At 34.6% G+C, this 14,049-nt stretch overlaps 1 protein-coding gene across 11 annotated transcripts in view; it reads right to left on the bottom strand.

The window, feature by feature from the left end:
- NAV3 (neuron navigator 3) overlaps nt 1-14,049 on the bottom strand; it is an 850,488-nt gene that overhangs the window by 193,478 nt on the left and 642,961 nt on the right. For all 11 annotated transcript variants that reach the window (XR_011076027.1, XR_011076028.1, XM_068561371.1 and 8 more), the window contains 2 exons: nt 11,692-11,760; nt 8,392-8,531 (listed from right to left, as the gene is read on the bottom strand). Coding sequence is in view for 9 of the 11 variants with exons in the window: in XM_068561371.1 (XP_068417472.1) it covers nt 8,392-8,531; nt 11,692-11,760 (209 nt within the window). In the remaining 2 variants the exon portion in view is untranslated. The remainder of the gene's footprint in view (nt 1-8,391; nt 8,532-11,691; nt 11,761-14,049) is intronic.

The following is a 14,049-nucleotide window of genomic DNA, read 5'->3' as shown; positions in this document are numbered from 1 at the left end:
AAGAGGTTAAATTCTTCATTAAATATTTGTATGAGTTAGTTTTTTGAAAAAAAAAATAAGTGTGCCTAAAATAATATAATAGATTTGTGAAGTTTATATTAACAATGCTAATAGTATAGACAAACGTAGATAGCTTCGCTGTGATTGCCTGTTTCCTCTACTGCACTGTTGATACAGTCCAGGAAAGCAAAGACCACACCTGTAATGCATAGTTCTACATTACACACATAGCACCTTCTGTGTGACAGGCACTAAACTAAGTTTTTGAAATACATTAACTCAGTCTTTCCAACAACTGCATAAAATTTTCATTATTACCCTCATTTTGCACATGAAGAAACTGAAGCACAAAGAGGTAAAAGAACTTGGCCAAAGTTACACAATTTGTAAGTGACAAGCCTGAGAACAGAACTTAGCTTGGGATTCTAAGTTAATTCTGTCAAACACTATGTTATACTATTTTTCAAATGTACAAGAAGTTCAATGGCTTATCAGTTATAACATTATTCCTTGACTCTAGAAATACAAAAAATAGTGAATGTCAAATTCATGCCTTTAATAGAATTGTCAAGTAAACTTTATTTCTCGATTACCTAGATTCAACTGGAAACTAAGAACATCTCCAAACAAGATGCATTTTCTCAAGTTCAGTGAATTGTGTACACGCCTGTGCATTTCACACAGTGACCTTACTGTTTTGCAGATTTCTGTCCAACATATATGCCTCTATTTTTCTACTATTTCCAGAAATATTAATCAATGCTATTCAGTTCCTACAATCTCTAGGACTTGAATCTAGGCATAACATCTGTTAATATTCACTGAGTGGCTATTCTGTGCAAGACTCCCCAAGACACCTTACAATCAAGTCAGAGGAAAGAAATCAGACTCACAAAAGATGAATGGCATATATTAAACGTTAAACGAGTAGGAGGTGGGAAAGAAAATGCTAGAGATCAGGAGTGCACAAAGGGCTGTACAACATTAAATAAGATCAAGACAAATGAGCTAAGGGAGACATGCAGGCATTCAAGGCAGGAGTAATATAGAATTTTTATATGAAACTGTGAAAATTTATTCTATTTATTTACATTTTAAAAATATGTACATACGTATATTGGGACACAGAGTTAGAGAGAAATAAAGTACCCCCAAAATGAAATCGTAGTCTGCTGTAATATTGCTAAGAGGAACATAATGGCCTCATATTGAATTTATCTTCACTTTCTTACATTGATCTCAAAAGATATTTGCGATATTTCTTATTCTATAATGAAAATAATATTAATAATTATTACAAATATAATAATGCCGACTGGCATTTTACTGAAGATTCTTTAACTATATTATCTCATAATAGTGTTCACAACAACCTGATGAGATGGGAAGGGCTCCTATTTTTTTTTTTTTTTTGACAATTTCATAATCACTTTGCCTATCTTTTTTTGGAAGGGCTCCTATTTCTAATTCACACTTGTGTAAACCCAAGCTTTGAGGGTCTAAACAACTCATTCAGTGGTGCACAGCTAGTGAGGAATGTGTGGTGTGGCTAGGATTTGATCCCACATGTGTGATTCTAGAGCCCAAGCTCTATAATTATCGTAGAATGTCTGATATTTTAAGTGTTTAACATAACGGTCTCAGACTTTAATGTGTGCTTAAGTCACTGGGGATCCTACTGAATGTACATCACATTGTGCTTCAGCAGATCTGCAGGAGGCCCCGAGATTCTGCATTTCTAACAACCTTCCACATGATACCAACGCTGCTGGTCACAGACCATGTTCGGCTTTAAAGAGTTATTTCTTATGACAGTGTCCAAATTGGCTAAATTCATTAAATGTTCCATAGCTCTGCAGCATTAATATTCTTCGCTCTGTGGACTTCTGGAACCTTGGTCAGTTCTGCATTCCCCCCAGATGCTTGGCAATCTGTGGTGAGAGACCACTAAAAACAAAAGAGGTTTTCCTAATGTCTTTTATTTCATCATTTTCGCCACATACTTAGCGTATATCTTCTGTGTTTCTGTAACTAGGTTAAGAAGCCAGGGGACTCCTACCCCTGTATGCCTGGGAGCTTTGGTGAGGATGAGAGAAGAGGGCAGAAAAGGACCAGTCAGGATGCTCTGTAAGCATGCCGACATTAGCTAGATAGACTGCTATCGCAGTTCAAGTACAGAGGAAATTCAACATCATCACACCCAAAAATGAGACAGGAGGGACTCTAAATTACGACATCGACATCCAGCCTACCGTAACGGTCACAGCAAAAGCTATAAAATCGTTCTCAGATGAGTACACACATAGAAGACACTTCTTTGAACTCAACTCTCAATCTGTGCCCAGCTCCTCTCTATAATCAGCAATGAGGTGCTTCAGGTTTCATGAAGAGTGAAAATCATAAGTCACTGTGCATCAGGAGAGCATTAGAATAATGAGTGTCTCTCTGGACACCTCACAAGAAAGGGTGCAGAACAACAGCTGCTGAAATGGCAGCCTCTGCAGCTCTGACAGATCGGGGGTCAGCACAAATTCTAGTCTCTGTGCGATTTACATATTCAATAGTAAGTAGCCTGGTCTCACTGATACATTGCTGACTGTTGTTAACTCAGCTTCTGACTATAAATGAACTGTTAGCTGGGTATGGCGGAAAAGCACAGGCATCTAATGCACATATTTAAGGGCATTTCTGCAACAGACTTGTATCTTGCGTTTGCAGGGCCTCTCTGCCTATAGCTGTTCCTTGTCTCTGGCGTCCAAACAGAAAGTTTCTTCCACTCCCTCTCCTTTTCCTCCCCTTCTTCTTCCACCTCGCATCCACCACCACCAATTCCATTACAACCAAATAATATTATTTATCAACTGCTTACTTTTCCCAAGTACTTTGATACATGGTATCACATTTGGAGCTTCTACCCATATGCCTCTTATTTAAACTCATAATAATCTACAATATACTTATTGTTTCTCCTGTTATAAATGAGAAAACTGAAGCTTAGAGAAAGTAACTTGCTCCAAATCATGCATAGAGTAAAATTTAGAAAAGACAAAGCCAAAACTGGAACCCGGGTTTATGTGACTACAAAATTTGGAGGCTTTTGACTCTCCCTTCTTTCCCTATGTTTGCTTGCCCACCCAAAAATTCTGCCGGTTCGGTTCTCCAGAAAGTCACATGTTTGTCACAACAGTGAAGGCAACTGGGTAACTCCCCGAAATATGGGTTCCTTCTTCCTCAGTGAGCAGAATATAAATGGGGAGAACATGATACAAGATACTCACTACTCAGTTAGCTATATACTATCTCCTGGGGCATCCTACTGGCACTATCCTTTTGAGTTGATGTAAGAATAGATTTTAATTCCTGCTTAGAAAACATCTAAATTCAGAGAGTTAATTTTTAGTTATTTCATATTGAAAAAAAAAAAAAAAAACAACTTTGATGACCTGGGAAAAATGCCAATCTAGTTCTAAAATTAATACACGGAGGTAAAAAAAAAAAAAAAAAAATACACGGAGGTAAATGTGGCAGTCACAACAGGCATATGGGAAGTTTAGATAAAGACGATTCTCCATGGAAATTTGGCAGGTTAGCTTCAGAGCTTAGTGCTATGTTGCCAATGGTGCTACTAGCCTGAGAAAGGACCAGGGAACATCCTCAGTTGTTTACTTCTTCTTCCTCACTGACTAGTATGCTGTTTGGATGGAAGCAAACCAGCTTTCAATTCACAAAGTAACAACACACAAAGTAGCAACAACAATAAAAATGACAACGGCACCACTCCTTTTAAAGTATTCACTGTACAGCAGGCATTGCGCTCAGTGATATGTATGGTCCCTGCTAATTATAGAACAACTTCAGCATCACAGATCATTATGGAAGGAAGGAAGTGACTGATCAATGTGGTGATGGCAATTAGTTTGGTAAATAATTAACTTAGACTCTCATTTTACAATAATATACCAAAATACACTGAACATTTTGAAAGTTAAAAAAAGTAGCATTCAAATTTATATATGTTTTGTTACCAACTGGCCCCTTGTTTACCTCACCGCACTGTCTCCCATAAATGACGGCTTGCGAAATGCCTCAATCATCAATTTTATGATGAACAGAAACATGGAATGCTATTACGGGGATTGTAGGGGCACTGTCCATTCTGCACATGTATATATTGTACTGTTTGTAATGTGAGAGTGCCACTTTGTGGACTATTGAAAAATTTAGGGAAGCTTTAATTCACCAGCCAGATTTTTTAGAAGTATGTAATTTATGTACAGGCATATAAAATACACACGTGTACACCTCAATATGTAAGCATGTATACATAAGTAAACAACATATATGCCCAAGTCTATTTAGTCATATCACTTGATCTATGTATTTAATTATGTAACCTCATAAAAATCCTCAAGATTAACTTGAAATTATGTCATTATAGGTTTATATAATTATTAAGGAAATAAAGCAAAAAGTCATGGTGGAACACATAATGAAATCACCAGTAAAGAGATATAATGAGTAAAACATTTGCATTGCATTGAAAAGGAAATAAAACAGTTCAGTTCTTTGGTCTTAAGGGTAATTTCAGAGTAATTAAAAAAGTACCTAAGAACTAGATAACTACGTTTTAGCTGTCAAAACTCCACGACTAATGTAACATTCACATTAAACCTATAGTTTTAAAAAGTTCAATTTCAATTTTGCTCAATTCTCCATATCAATCATACTAAATCTATGTTGAGTGTAAATGAAAGAAAACACTTTCACACCAGAAGGTGGGGAACCTAGGAGAACAGAAAGGAAATCTCCTCTTCCACAGATGTACAGGTACCATGTAAGAATCACATGGGAGAAACAATAAAGAGATGCGAGCATGCCCTCTGGTACTGTGGCATGTTTCTTAGCAACATAGAAAAACATCTCTCTGTTGAGGAACTCTGGCAAGTAATAAGTGTTTACAGATCATAATTCGGAAAGTGAATTCCAAATAGAGCTAGGGACATTTACATTCCTAATAATACTGAACTGTTAAGCCTTTTTCATATTTATCACGTCGATTTTATAAAACAAGAATTATTTCTTAAGATAATTTGCTTCAGGCATATAAAATGTGTGCCCAAAGGAACCAGGGCATTTTTTTTTTTTTTTTCACAAGATCCCTGATTTCCACTGAAAAGATATTTGATTTTTCTTTAAAGCATACATCTGTCTAGAGTAATCTCATAGGGTGCATGGGCAAATTGATAAATGCTAGTGTCAGAACATATTATTCATTGTCAGTCTCTGCATGTCAGGTCACCAAGGGAAGAAACTTGGACTCCCCAAAGAAATGCTTTTCTACAAACAATATACTATCTTCATTTCACCATTTGTTCTGAGAAATTTGTTCCTACATTCCATTTCAACAGAATGGTGGGGTGGCATTGCTTTCTATTTTAACATTTCTACTTCAGCCTTCTCTGCAAGTGATAATCTATGGCCATGTTCACCGATATTTTAATCCATTTGGTGAAATGAGCACACTATTTTTTGGATTGTATTATTATTAAAATGGTATTAGATGTATCTTTTGAAGTGCAGTTTGTGATTCTCTACTGATTTCCCTTTATTAGATAAGTCACACAATTCGTAAATAAGCTATTTTTACCATCCCATACATGTGAGAAGCTACTGTGCTTTCAACAGTATGTTTTTTAATAAGGAAGTGAAATTGTTTTAAGTGTGAATAAACCTTTATTATCCATTACAAATTCTAGAGATTCCCCAATTGATTCATATAACTCATCATTTAAGACTTCTTAAAGAAAGTAGAAAGTACATTTTCACTTAGAAGCATTCAGGGAGCACATTACAGAGAGTGTGATTATTTCTTTTGAGTAAAAATATCTTAATTTATTAAATTTAACTGTTATACTTTCTAATAACTAAAAAGGAATGGCAATTAGAATACTCAAGTTAGTAATTTCTGAATTCTGTCATTATAATATTGTAACCTTTGAAAATTCTTGTTTAATTTTCACCTTATTTGGCCATAGGATATGTATGAACTATACTGTCACAGAGATCAACCTGTCATCAGATGGAATCTTATATTTTTATATGCTATGCTAACGTGAAAAATCTCCATGTCAAAGGTTAAATAAAACATTCTTATCCAAAAAGATGTACCATTCGAATAGTCTAAAGAATAAATTATAAACTATTTCATATGTAATGTTTATATTTGTTTTGTTTGCTCTATAATTTAAGCTAATATTTTGGAAATATAAAATAGCATGACACAATGATTAATTTAGAGATGATACTGGATATACTGATATGAAGTTGTAACTCCACATTAATAGAAAATGCCATATAGCATGTAAAACAAATTCCAGAAGGCTGTATCATGTAATGCAATTTATGCTTTAATTATTATTGACAGTTTACAGACATTTAATGCCTACATTTGATATATAATATTATAAATATTTGTGAATGTGAGATCATACACGTTAAATGTTTTGAAATTTTACTTTGTTGGAATTAAAAGTAATGGCTAATTCACCATGAAAACTTTTGCTCTTGATACCTACCTAAGGAAATCTGCTTATGGTCAAAAACCTCGTAATGTATGTTATCTGTCTCCACCTTGTGGTTATTATCAATATTGCTACTTTCTAATTTTGCACTACTTCCTAGACATACATAAGAGAGGCTGAATGGCTATGGAAAGATATGAATACTTGGCTACCTCTGGATTTTTACTTTTAGACACCAGAAATACAAAAAGTATTTCACATGATCAAAAAATACAGTATGATATCAAAGCGTTGGGTCATCTAAAGCATTTCTAGGTTTCTTTGCCAATGTTATTAGTTGTTTTTTGTAAAACTCTTATACAACTGTAGTATCATGTAGCTAAAATCAGACACTTGAGCAGTCCACTCAGCATATCTTAATGTCTAAACATGTTTATTTTCCCTTAGAATTTCATAGCACATAGAGGCCTTTGTATGATGCTTTCTAGGAAAGTCACAAAATGAGGGAGATGTTTTTCTGATAAGAAATTCTTGTCCCCTTTCTCTCCAGGAGAAGTGTAAGTCTTCAGTAACATTTCTTAGGTCCTCAAATCAAAGGTTTTATTCTTTATTTTAAAGACAAAATCCTAACTTCCAAACACATACTATTTTCTTCTTTTTCCATTCAACTCAAGAACTGGGGATGTTACAGGGATCAAGATACACTGCTTTGCTTACAGGGATTTACAAAACAAATTTACAAAACAAATTGGTCTGTCCAATTTTGTTTTAATGGGTAGGAAATTTTCACGAAAGTGTATAATTCATAGATCACCCCTATCAATTCATGTCTGCGTAAGAGAAGTCTAATCAGATCATCCGTATGAAACAATTGGAAATGATCTAATCTGAGCCAAAAAGTCTCTACCTGGTTCAATTAGTCAAACCAAATTTGCCAGCTGTTCTACTAAGTGTATTTGTCACTTTTGAATTTCATGTCTTGTTGCATGGAGAGGTAAACACTACACAGAGAAGTTAAAGTTTTATTGATTAGAAAATACTACCTCACAATCCCACAACGTGCCCTAGTCCCTCACAGGGTCACACTGCTCCCAACAGCAGAGGTTCTTGATTTTCTCATGGTTTAGATGTAAATTACACATCCCCCCATTTGGATGCAGATTCCACAGGGATATGCATCAAGCCAGCACCTCTTTAAATACGCACTGTGCACATTAGAGAGAACTGTGTATCATACAGTAGTTAATATATAATCTGCCTTTAACACACACTTCCACTGTGTCCTTTCTTCCTGATCAATGTGTGATTGGATAGTTCTATCATACACTCGTTCAAGAAAATAAAACAAACATGAATAATTTGTCTCTTATAGGAAAAACTAAGGTCATAATATTTATCTGTCCTGCTGCTTTCAAAGACTAAATACCCTGCATAATTATGTCTTACATTTTGATGCTCCAACCTTAACTTCCTCAAACACGTACGGCACTTAATGTTAACTAAAACCAAGGATTTGAAAACATTTCATATAGGTTTATGATTTCAAGATAAGTGTTCATAAAACATGAGAAAACAAAAGAAAATGCTATTTACATGCATCCAGGAGGAACTTGTTTTGAGAAACAGATTTTATACTTGGGGATAATCACTAACCACTTTAATATAAATGACTATATTTCCTTAAAGTGTTCTTCAGATAGGAAAGGTCCTGAAGAAAGCTGGAATTCAGGAGGAGGCACTTAGACAATATAAGAAAGTCCACTGATAACATTTCCATTCCAAACACTGCTTAAATACTAGATTTAGCATGTAATTTATGAGGCTCATATGTTACACTTGTGCCTTAATGATGTAACGGGCGAACTCTTACCTTTTTCACTGCCATTTGCATAATTTGGAGGCTTGTTTTTATCAATGCTGTTAAAGCTCTGACTTCTCCTATTTAAATTGGAGGCACCCTGGACCTTGCTGCTGCTGCCTGCAGCTGGCACCCTAGAGGGACCTGGAAGCCTGAAATAGTACAAGAAAAATTACATCATTATTGCACATTACAAAAAGATAGGGAACAGGAGGTTCTGAGCAGGGAAGAGTTAATGGGAAAATCATAATTTACGACGGTCAGCAGAAAATGTTGGTTTAAGTGACAAATAGCTAAACACAAGGTTTGAAAATCTTCAAAAAATCTTGGTTCATATGATATAATTTGCCTCCAAAGTATATTAATAATGCAGGACAATTAGAAATAAAGTAATTTGAACTAAAAAAGTCATGCCTATACGCACCTGATGAATAAAACTTTGATTTAAAGGTACTGTAACAATTACATGAAAAGCAAGGGAAATAATAATACTTAACTAGAATCTAGTATATTCTCAGGGTATTAACCAGCTGCCTGCAGTTGTTGTTAAGTTGTTCTTTTCAATATACGGGACATTTGCTTTTATCTTAGGTGGCTGTACCTTAAATGAACTTGTACATTGATAACAAGAAGAATAACGTTACATACAAATTGCAAATAGCAAATGCTTACTGAGTATCTAAGCTAGTTAATTACTCGAAAACACGGTGTGGAGACCAAGGTCATGAGTTTGTTCATATTTGACTGATCTGTCTCACATAAAAACTTTCACTCTCTTGCCAAAAGTAAGCACCTAGACTCTAGCTGGTTGTCTCACAAGTGTGGCCAACTGATCACACAGGCCATGCGGCAAGGATGCAGGTCTCAGAAGAAGAAAATCTACGCTAGTAGAATGACAATTTAAAATACACCTACAGTGATAGTAGCTTTAGCTGCTCGTTGTGTATGAAGCACAAGACATGAGGAAATGTAGGTAGACTGTATTAGAATTAGGGGAAGTTTGACGGGAGGTAATCATCTGCAGTTATTTTATTTGAACTATAATTAAACATCACTTTGGATCATTTATTTCACTGTTTAAACAGTTCCCATATTAAAATTTCAGGTATCAATTATTTCAAGAATTGTGCGTAAAATATGCAATTACTATATTTTATTTTATACTAATACTAATGTATATTGTGTATGTATAATAAACTCAATCTGCATAAATGAAAAACTAGAAATCAAGAATTAATATTGGCATCTTAAGACATATTTAAAAACATGATATTAAGGGTCGCCAGCATCTTTGCTAGCATTTGCTGCCACCATGTGAATGTCACTGTGTACTGCTCTAATAAGTTCTATTTTAAAAGAAAAATAACAAAAACAATCCATAACTTATAAATGTAGCAATTAATTTTTTCTTGTCATACAAAATATTTAAAATAAAAGAATGTTTACATCTATTATATTGGTACCCGATATATCACAATTTCACAATCAGTTGCTACAATATTCACATTTTAACTCACCTTATTATACTACTTGACACATTACTTCCATAGATTATCAGGAAATCAAACTCTTAAATGTATACTATAAATATTTTATAATAGTAACAGGTATTGCGAAATGGAATGAACATCAGGAAAACACACACGCCAGCTTAAGACCAGAAATGTTGATATCTTGGAATAGTTAATAGTTTTAAAATGTTGACTGTATTTTGGAGTTTAAATACATATGGCTAATAAATAGTTCCTTCAGCTATTTTGCTAATTAGAGGTTGTGTCATGCACAAGATTGGAATCTTTTCCAAATGACTCCAGCATTTAACTTTTACTCAACTGGATCTACAGGGTTTGTAAGTCTAGCACAATAACCACAGACACCAGCAATTTTGAGTACCAGTGATTGCACTATGTAGAAGGAACTCAACTAATTAATTTGGCCAAATGTCCCATCATAATAAATCTGAGAACTAGTACTGTAGACACAGCCATAGGCTTAGAAAGTTCATTCCAAACTCACATTTATAAACAAATTTTGTCACAAAATTTGCCCTACTTGCAGTGAAACTTGACCTGTTTCTAGAAAGCAATTAAAATGCATTTTGATCTTGACTGTGACCCATGAAGTCAACTGATCTTTAGTTCTCAGAAGAACAAATTAAAACAAATTAAAAAATCCATTTGCTCGTCTCATTACCCTAATTTGACAGTCAGCCAGAGCTCCAGATCATTCATCAAAGTAATAAAAAGAGAAATGAGAATGAAGCCAAAAAAAGAGATGTTCTATTAAATCAAAGAAGTACTTAAAATATATTTTATATTCATTAAGTCTTAGAAGTAGTAATAAAAAATGCTTACTGAACATGGCAGGTCACTGTTCTTTGTGCATCCTAGTTTATATCATTTCTTTTGATTTTTAATTAAATACCCTTTTAATTTGCCTTTCCAGAATCAGTTTAATTACTATGGAAATGAACATAACTTAGGAAACCAAGGCAAGGGGGAAAGCACATAACCTCAAGTCAAGGCATCATAAGTAGTTCTTGTGGTCAAACACTGCATAATATGATTCATTATTAGAGTAGTGACTAGTAAACCACCACTGAGATACTTCCCCAGTAAGTGAGATGGCACATATAACCACATAATAATCAGGGGGGCAAAACACATTTGCTGTGGCTTCACTTAGCTGTACCATCATGCCTCCAGTAACTTAACATTTAAAAAAATCACTTTCCACACATTTTTCTATACCAGTATTTTCCAAACAGTATATAATGCACTGTCATTTATTATAACAGATTGCCTTTAAAATACATATGTCATAAAGAAGCAAAAATTTAAATGATTAAAGATAAAAGAATGGTTCAGGCTGACCTGGTGCTAACTTTCGCACAAAAATCTGCCAATGTTTCTCACTTCTGCTTCAAAATGTGCAATAGTTAATGCATACCCATTTCAAAAAGCAATTACAATCTTGTTTTCCTTCCAGATTTGTGGCCTGGAAAGAATGGGGTCTTCAAAGTAATTTTTTTCCTTGACTTTCTCTAAGCCTAGAACCTAGACCTCAGCCCAGTCATAGCACTATGTATAACAAAACTGAATTAGAAGAACCCAAGACCCATTTCATCATCTAACACAAACATGTTCACGCCCAACAGGGCGTATGGAAATCTACTTGGAAGAATTCGGTACTCTAACCTTTACATCCAGAAGTATGTCAGTTTTTGAAAAAATTTAGAATGGTAGGACAAAATATCCCTGGGCATTTACTTTATTATCACTAACAAGCAATAAATTAGAGATATTAACTGACCTAGTAGGCTTTTTTTGACTGGTTGCAATTCCACTGTGATTAGACTGAGTTGCATATCTGGCTGCCAGACTGTATGAGGAGAAACAGAGAAATTGAATTAAAGAGATTCTTTGAACATGGAAAGAAAGTACAAACTTACAAGAACACTATGAGTTAATGAAATGCAATTAGAACATGTATAAACATGTATAAAGAACAAATTAGAAAATTATGATAATGCAACACATATACCATGACCTTTGATTATGAACATATTATGAAATAAATAATGCTGTGGACCCCTTAAGTGTGTCATCAACGAATTTTAAAAAATGGTTGTGTGACAATATTAATATTTTTAAAGTAATATTATTCCATCTTAGAAAAAATTCAACCTTTGTAAATGACAGTGAAAACTTCAGGAAAGCTAAAGCTTGACTTAACACCATAGCAAGATCTCTTTCTCAAAAAGATTCAAATGGAAAAAAGAGTATGAAATGAGAGTCATTATTTTCTTCTATAAACACTTCTAGTTTGTTGTTTTAACCTAAATACTATTTTGAAAGACAAAAGATTAAAATATCTGGTTTCTGTGTAGTAAGTTATTGTTGATCTCTAGTCCTGGATAGAACATTTTATGGAAGTGATTAATACAAGATGTTTTTCTAGAGAAAGATCTATGCAAAAAATTTAGATTAAAATGGAGTCAAATTCTTCAAAAATGGACTGAACAACTGCTGATGACAATTTCTGGGCATTCTTGAATTACAATTCTTAATGATTTTTTAAATCACAATCTTTGGTTGAAAACACACCAAAAAGCATTATGGAAACCAAGTTTTGAAGAGCAGTGGATACTTTATAAACAAAATGAACATTTGTGCTTTAATTTGAACTGATTTCTGAATTACCTAATGGTTCTGAAATTAGTGTTCTGAAGGATATAGTAAGACTCGGTGGGCCTAAACATGTTCACACGTGCTGTGATGGTCATGGGTTGACGTGTGAGTGGAGAATCACTCTGCTGGTGAATTGTGATGACCCTACATGAACACGTTTGTTGTACACGCAGAGTTTCCAAGGCCTCCAAGGAAACAGGAACAATGTGGGGTTGCTGGAATCAGGGTGGAAGGGTCATGTGGAGCCCTGCTGTTAATCCAGTTGCTTTGCTGCTAAGCAGAGGGTATTTAACCAAGGGAAGGATCCCTTAAGATGGTGACATGTTTCCTAAGTAAACTCTTACTCCATGCAGCCAGTCTGTGGTGGGAGTATGCAGGCCTTCGAACTGCCTGGCTAGAGAGGAATAAAGAATTCCTCATATCTAGACAGCTTTTCAGAGCACTTGTTTTTCAAGTGGATATGTGATATATTCTTATTCGCAGAGAGTGCATTCTGTATTCTAACTGTACTGGACACTGAGACAACTGGCTACAACTGGCCACACTACCTCAGCAACAATAATATCAGAGGACAACTTAAAAGTAAAAACCAAAGCACTCCAATGAAATATTAATTCAAAAATTAAAAGTAAAAGTAAAAGTACCCAAAGTGGAAAAAAAGAATCTTCTGTGAACATATCAGTCTGCTTTGTCAACCCAAGAATAAGAGAACTACCTACAGGTTCACCATGATGTCTTCTATCCTGTACCCTCCAAATTGAATACAAATATTAGCAGGAGAGATGCCAATAAAACAATGTACTTTCCCTCAGGGAACTAAAGCCACCTCATTGATTTTTTTCCTCCATGATTTTAAAGATGTATCATAATTTCTAGTATAGAAGTGGAAAACCAACAACAAAATCTAGAGGTTAATCGACTTGGCCAAAATCAATCTGATTTTATTGCCCACTTGTGTTTTCTGATTATTATGAGAATACTCTACTAGTTGCCTATATTTTTGCACCAAGCCATCCTACTTTAATTCTTTGAAACTGGGCTTCTGCTCTATACTATCCTTATAAATGTGAAACTGTTATTTGAAGAAGAGTTTGATTCAACTCTTACCATATTCTAGTATTTTTATATTTGACCATATTTTTCCCTCTGCCTTTTTAAATTTCTCTCTTTCATAGACTGTCATACGAATAAACTCACTTGATCTGCCCACCATCATTCTTGTCCATTTTCTCTTTCTTTCACCAGGCCTTCTTCCATTACCCATCTCTTAAAAGCATGCTTTTTCATATGTCATCTTTCCTCAAACACTTGTATGCATTCTTTCATTTGATTCTTACCTAAGATTTCAGATGAAATCTACTAGAAACTAGAGTTAATATCTGCATCATACTCCCGGACAGCAATATCAACTGAATAAAAGACATCCATTTCCATGACCTTCAAAATCAATTACCACATCAAACTCACCATTTTCCTTTTT

Source organism: Eschrichtius robustus, chromosome 13, assembly GCF_028021215.1.
Source record: "Eschrichtius robustus isolate mEscRob2 chromosome 13, mEscRob2.pri, whole genome shotgun sequence".
Taxonomy (NCBI): domain Eukaryota; kingdom Metazoa; phylum Chordata; class Mammalia; order Artiodactyla; family Eschrichtiidae; genus Eschrichtius; species Eschrichtius robustus.
Note: the sequence above shows the minus strand (reverse complement) of the source record. Positions and strands in the feature narration are given on the sequence as shown.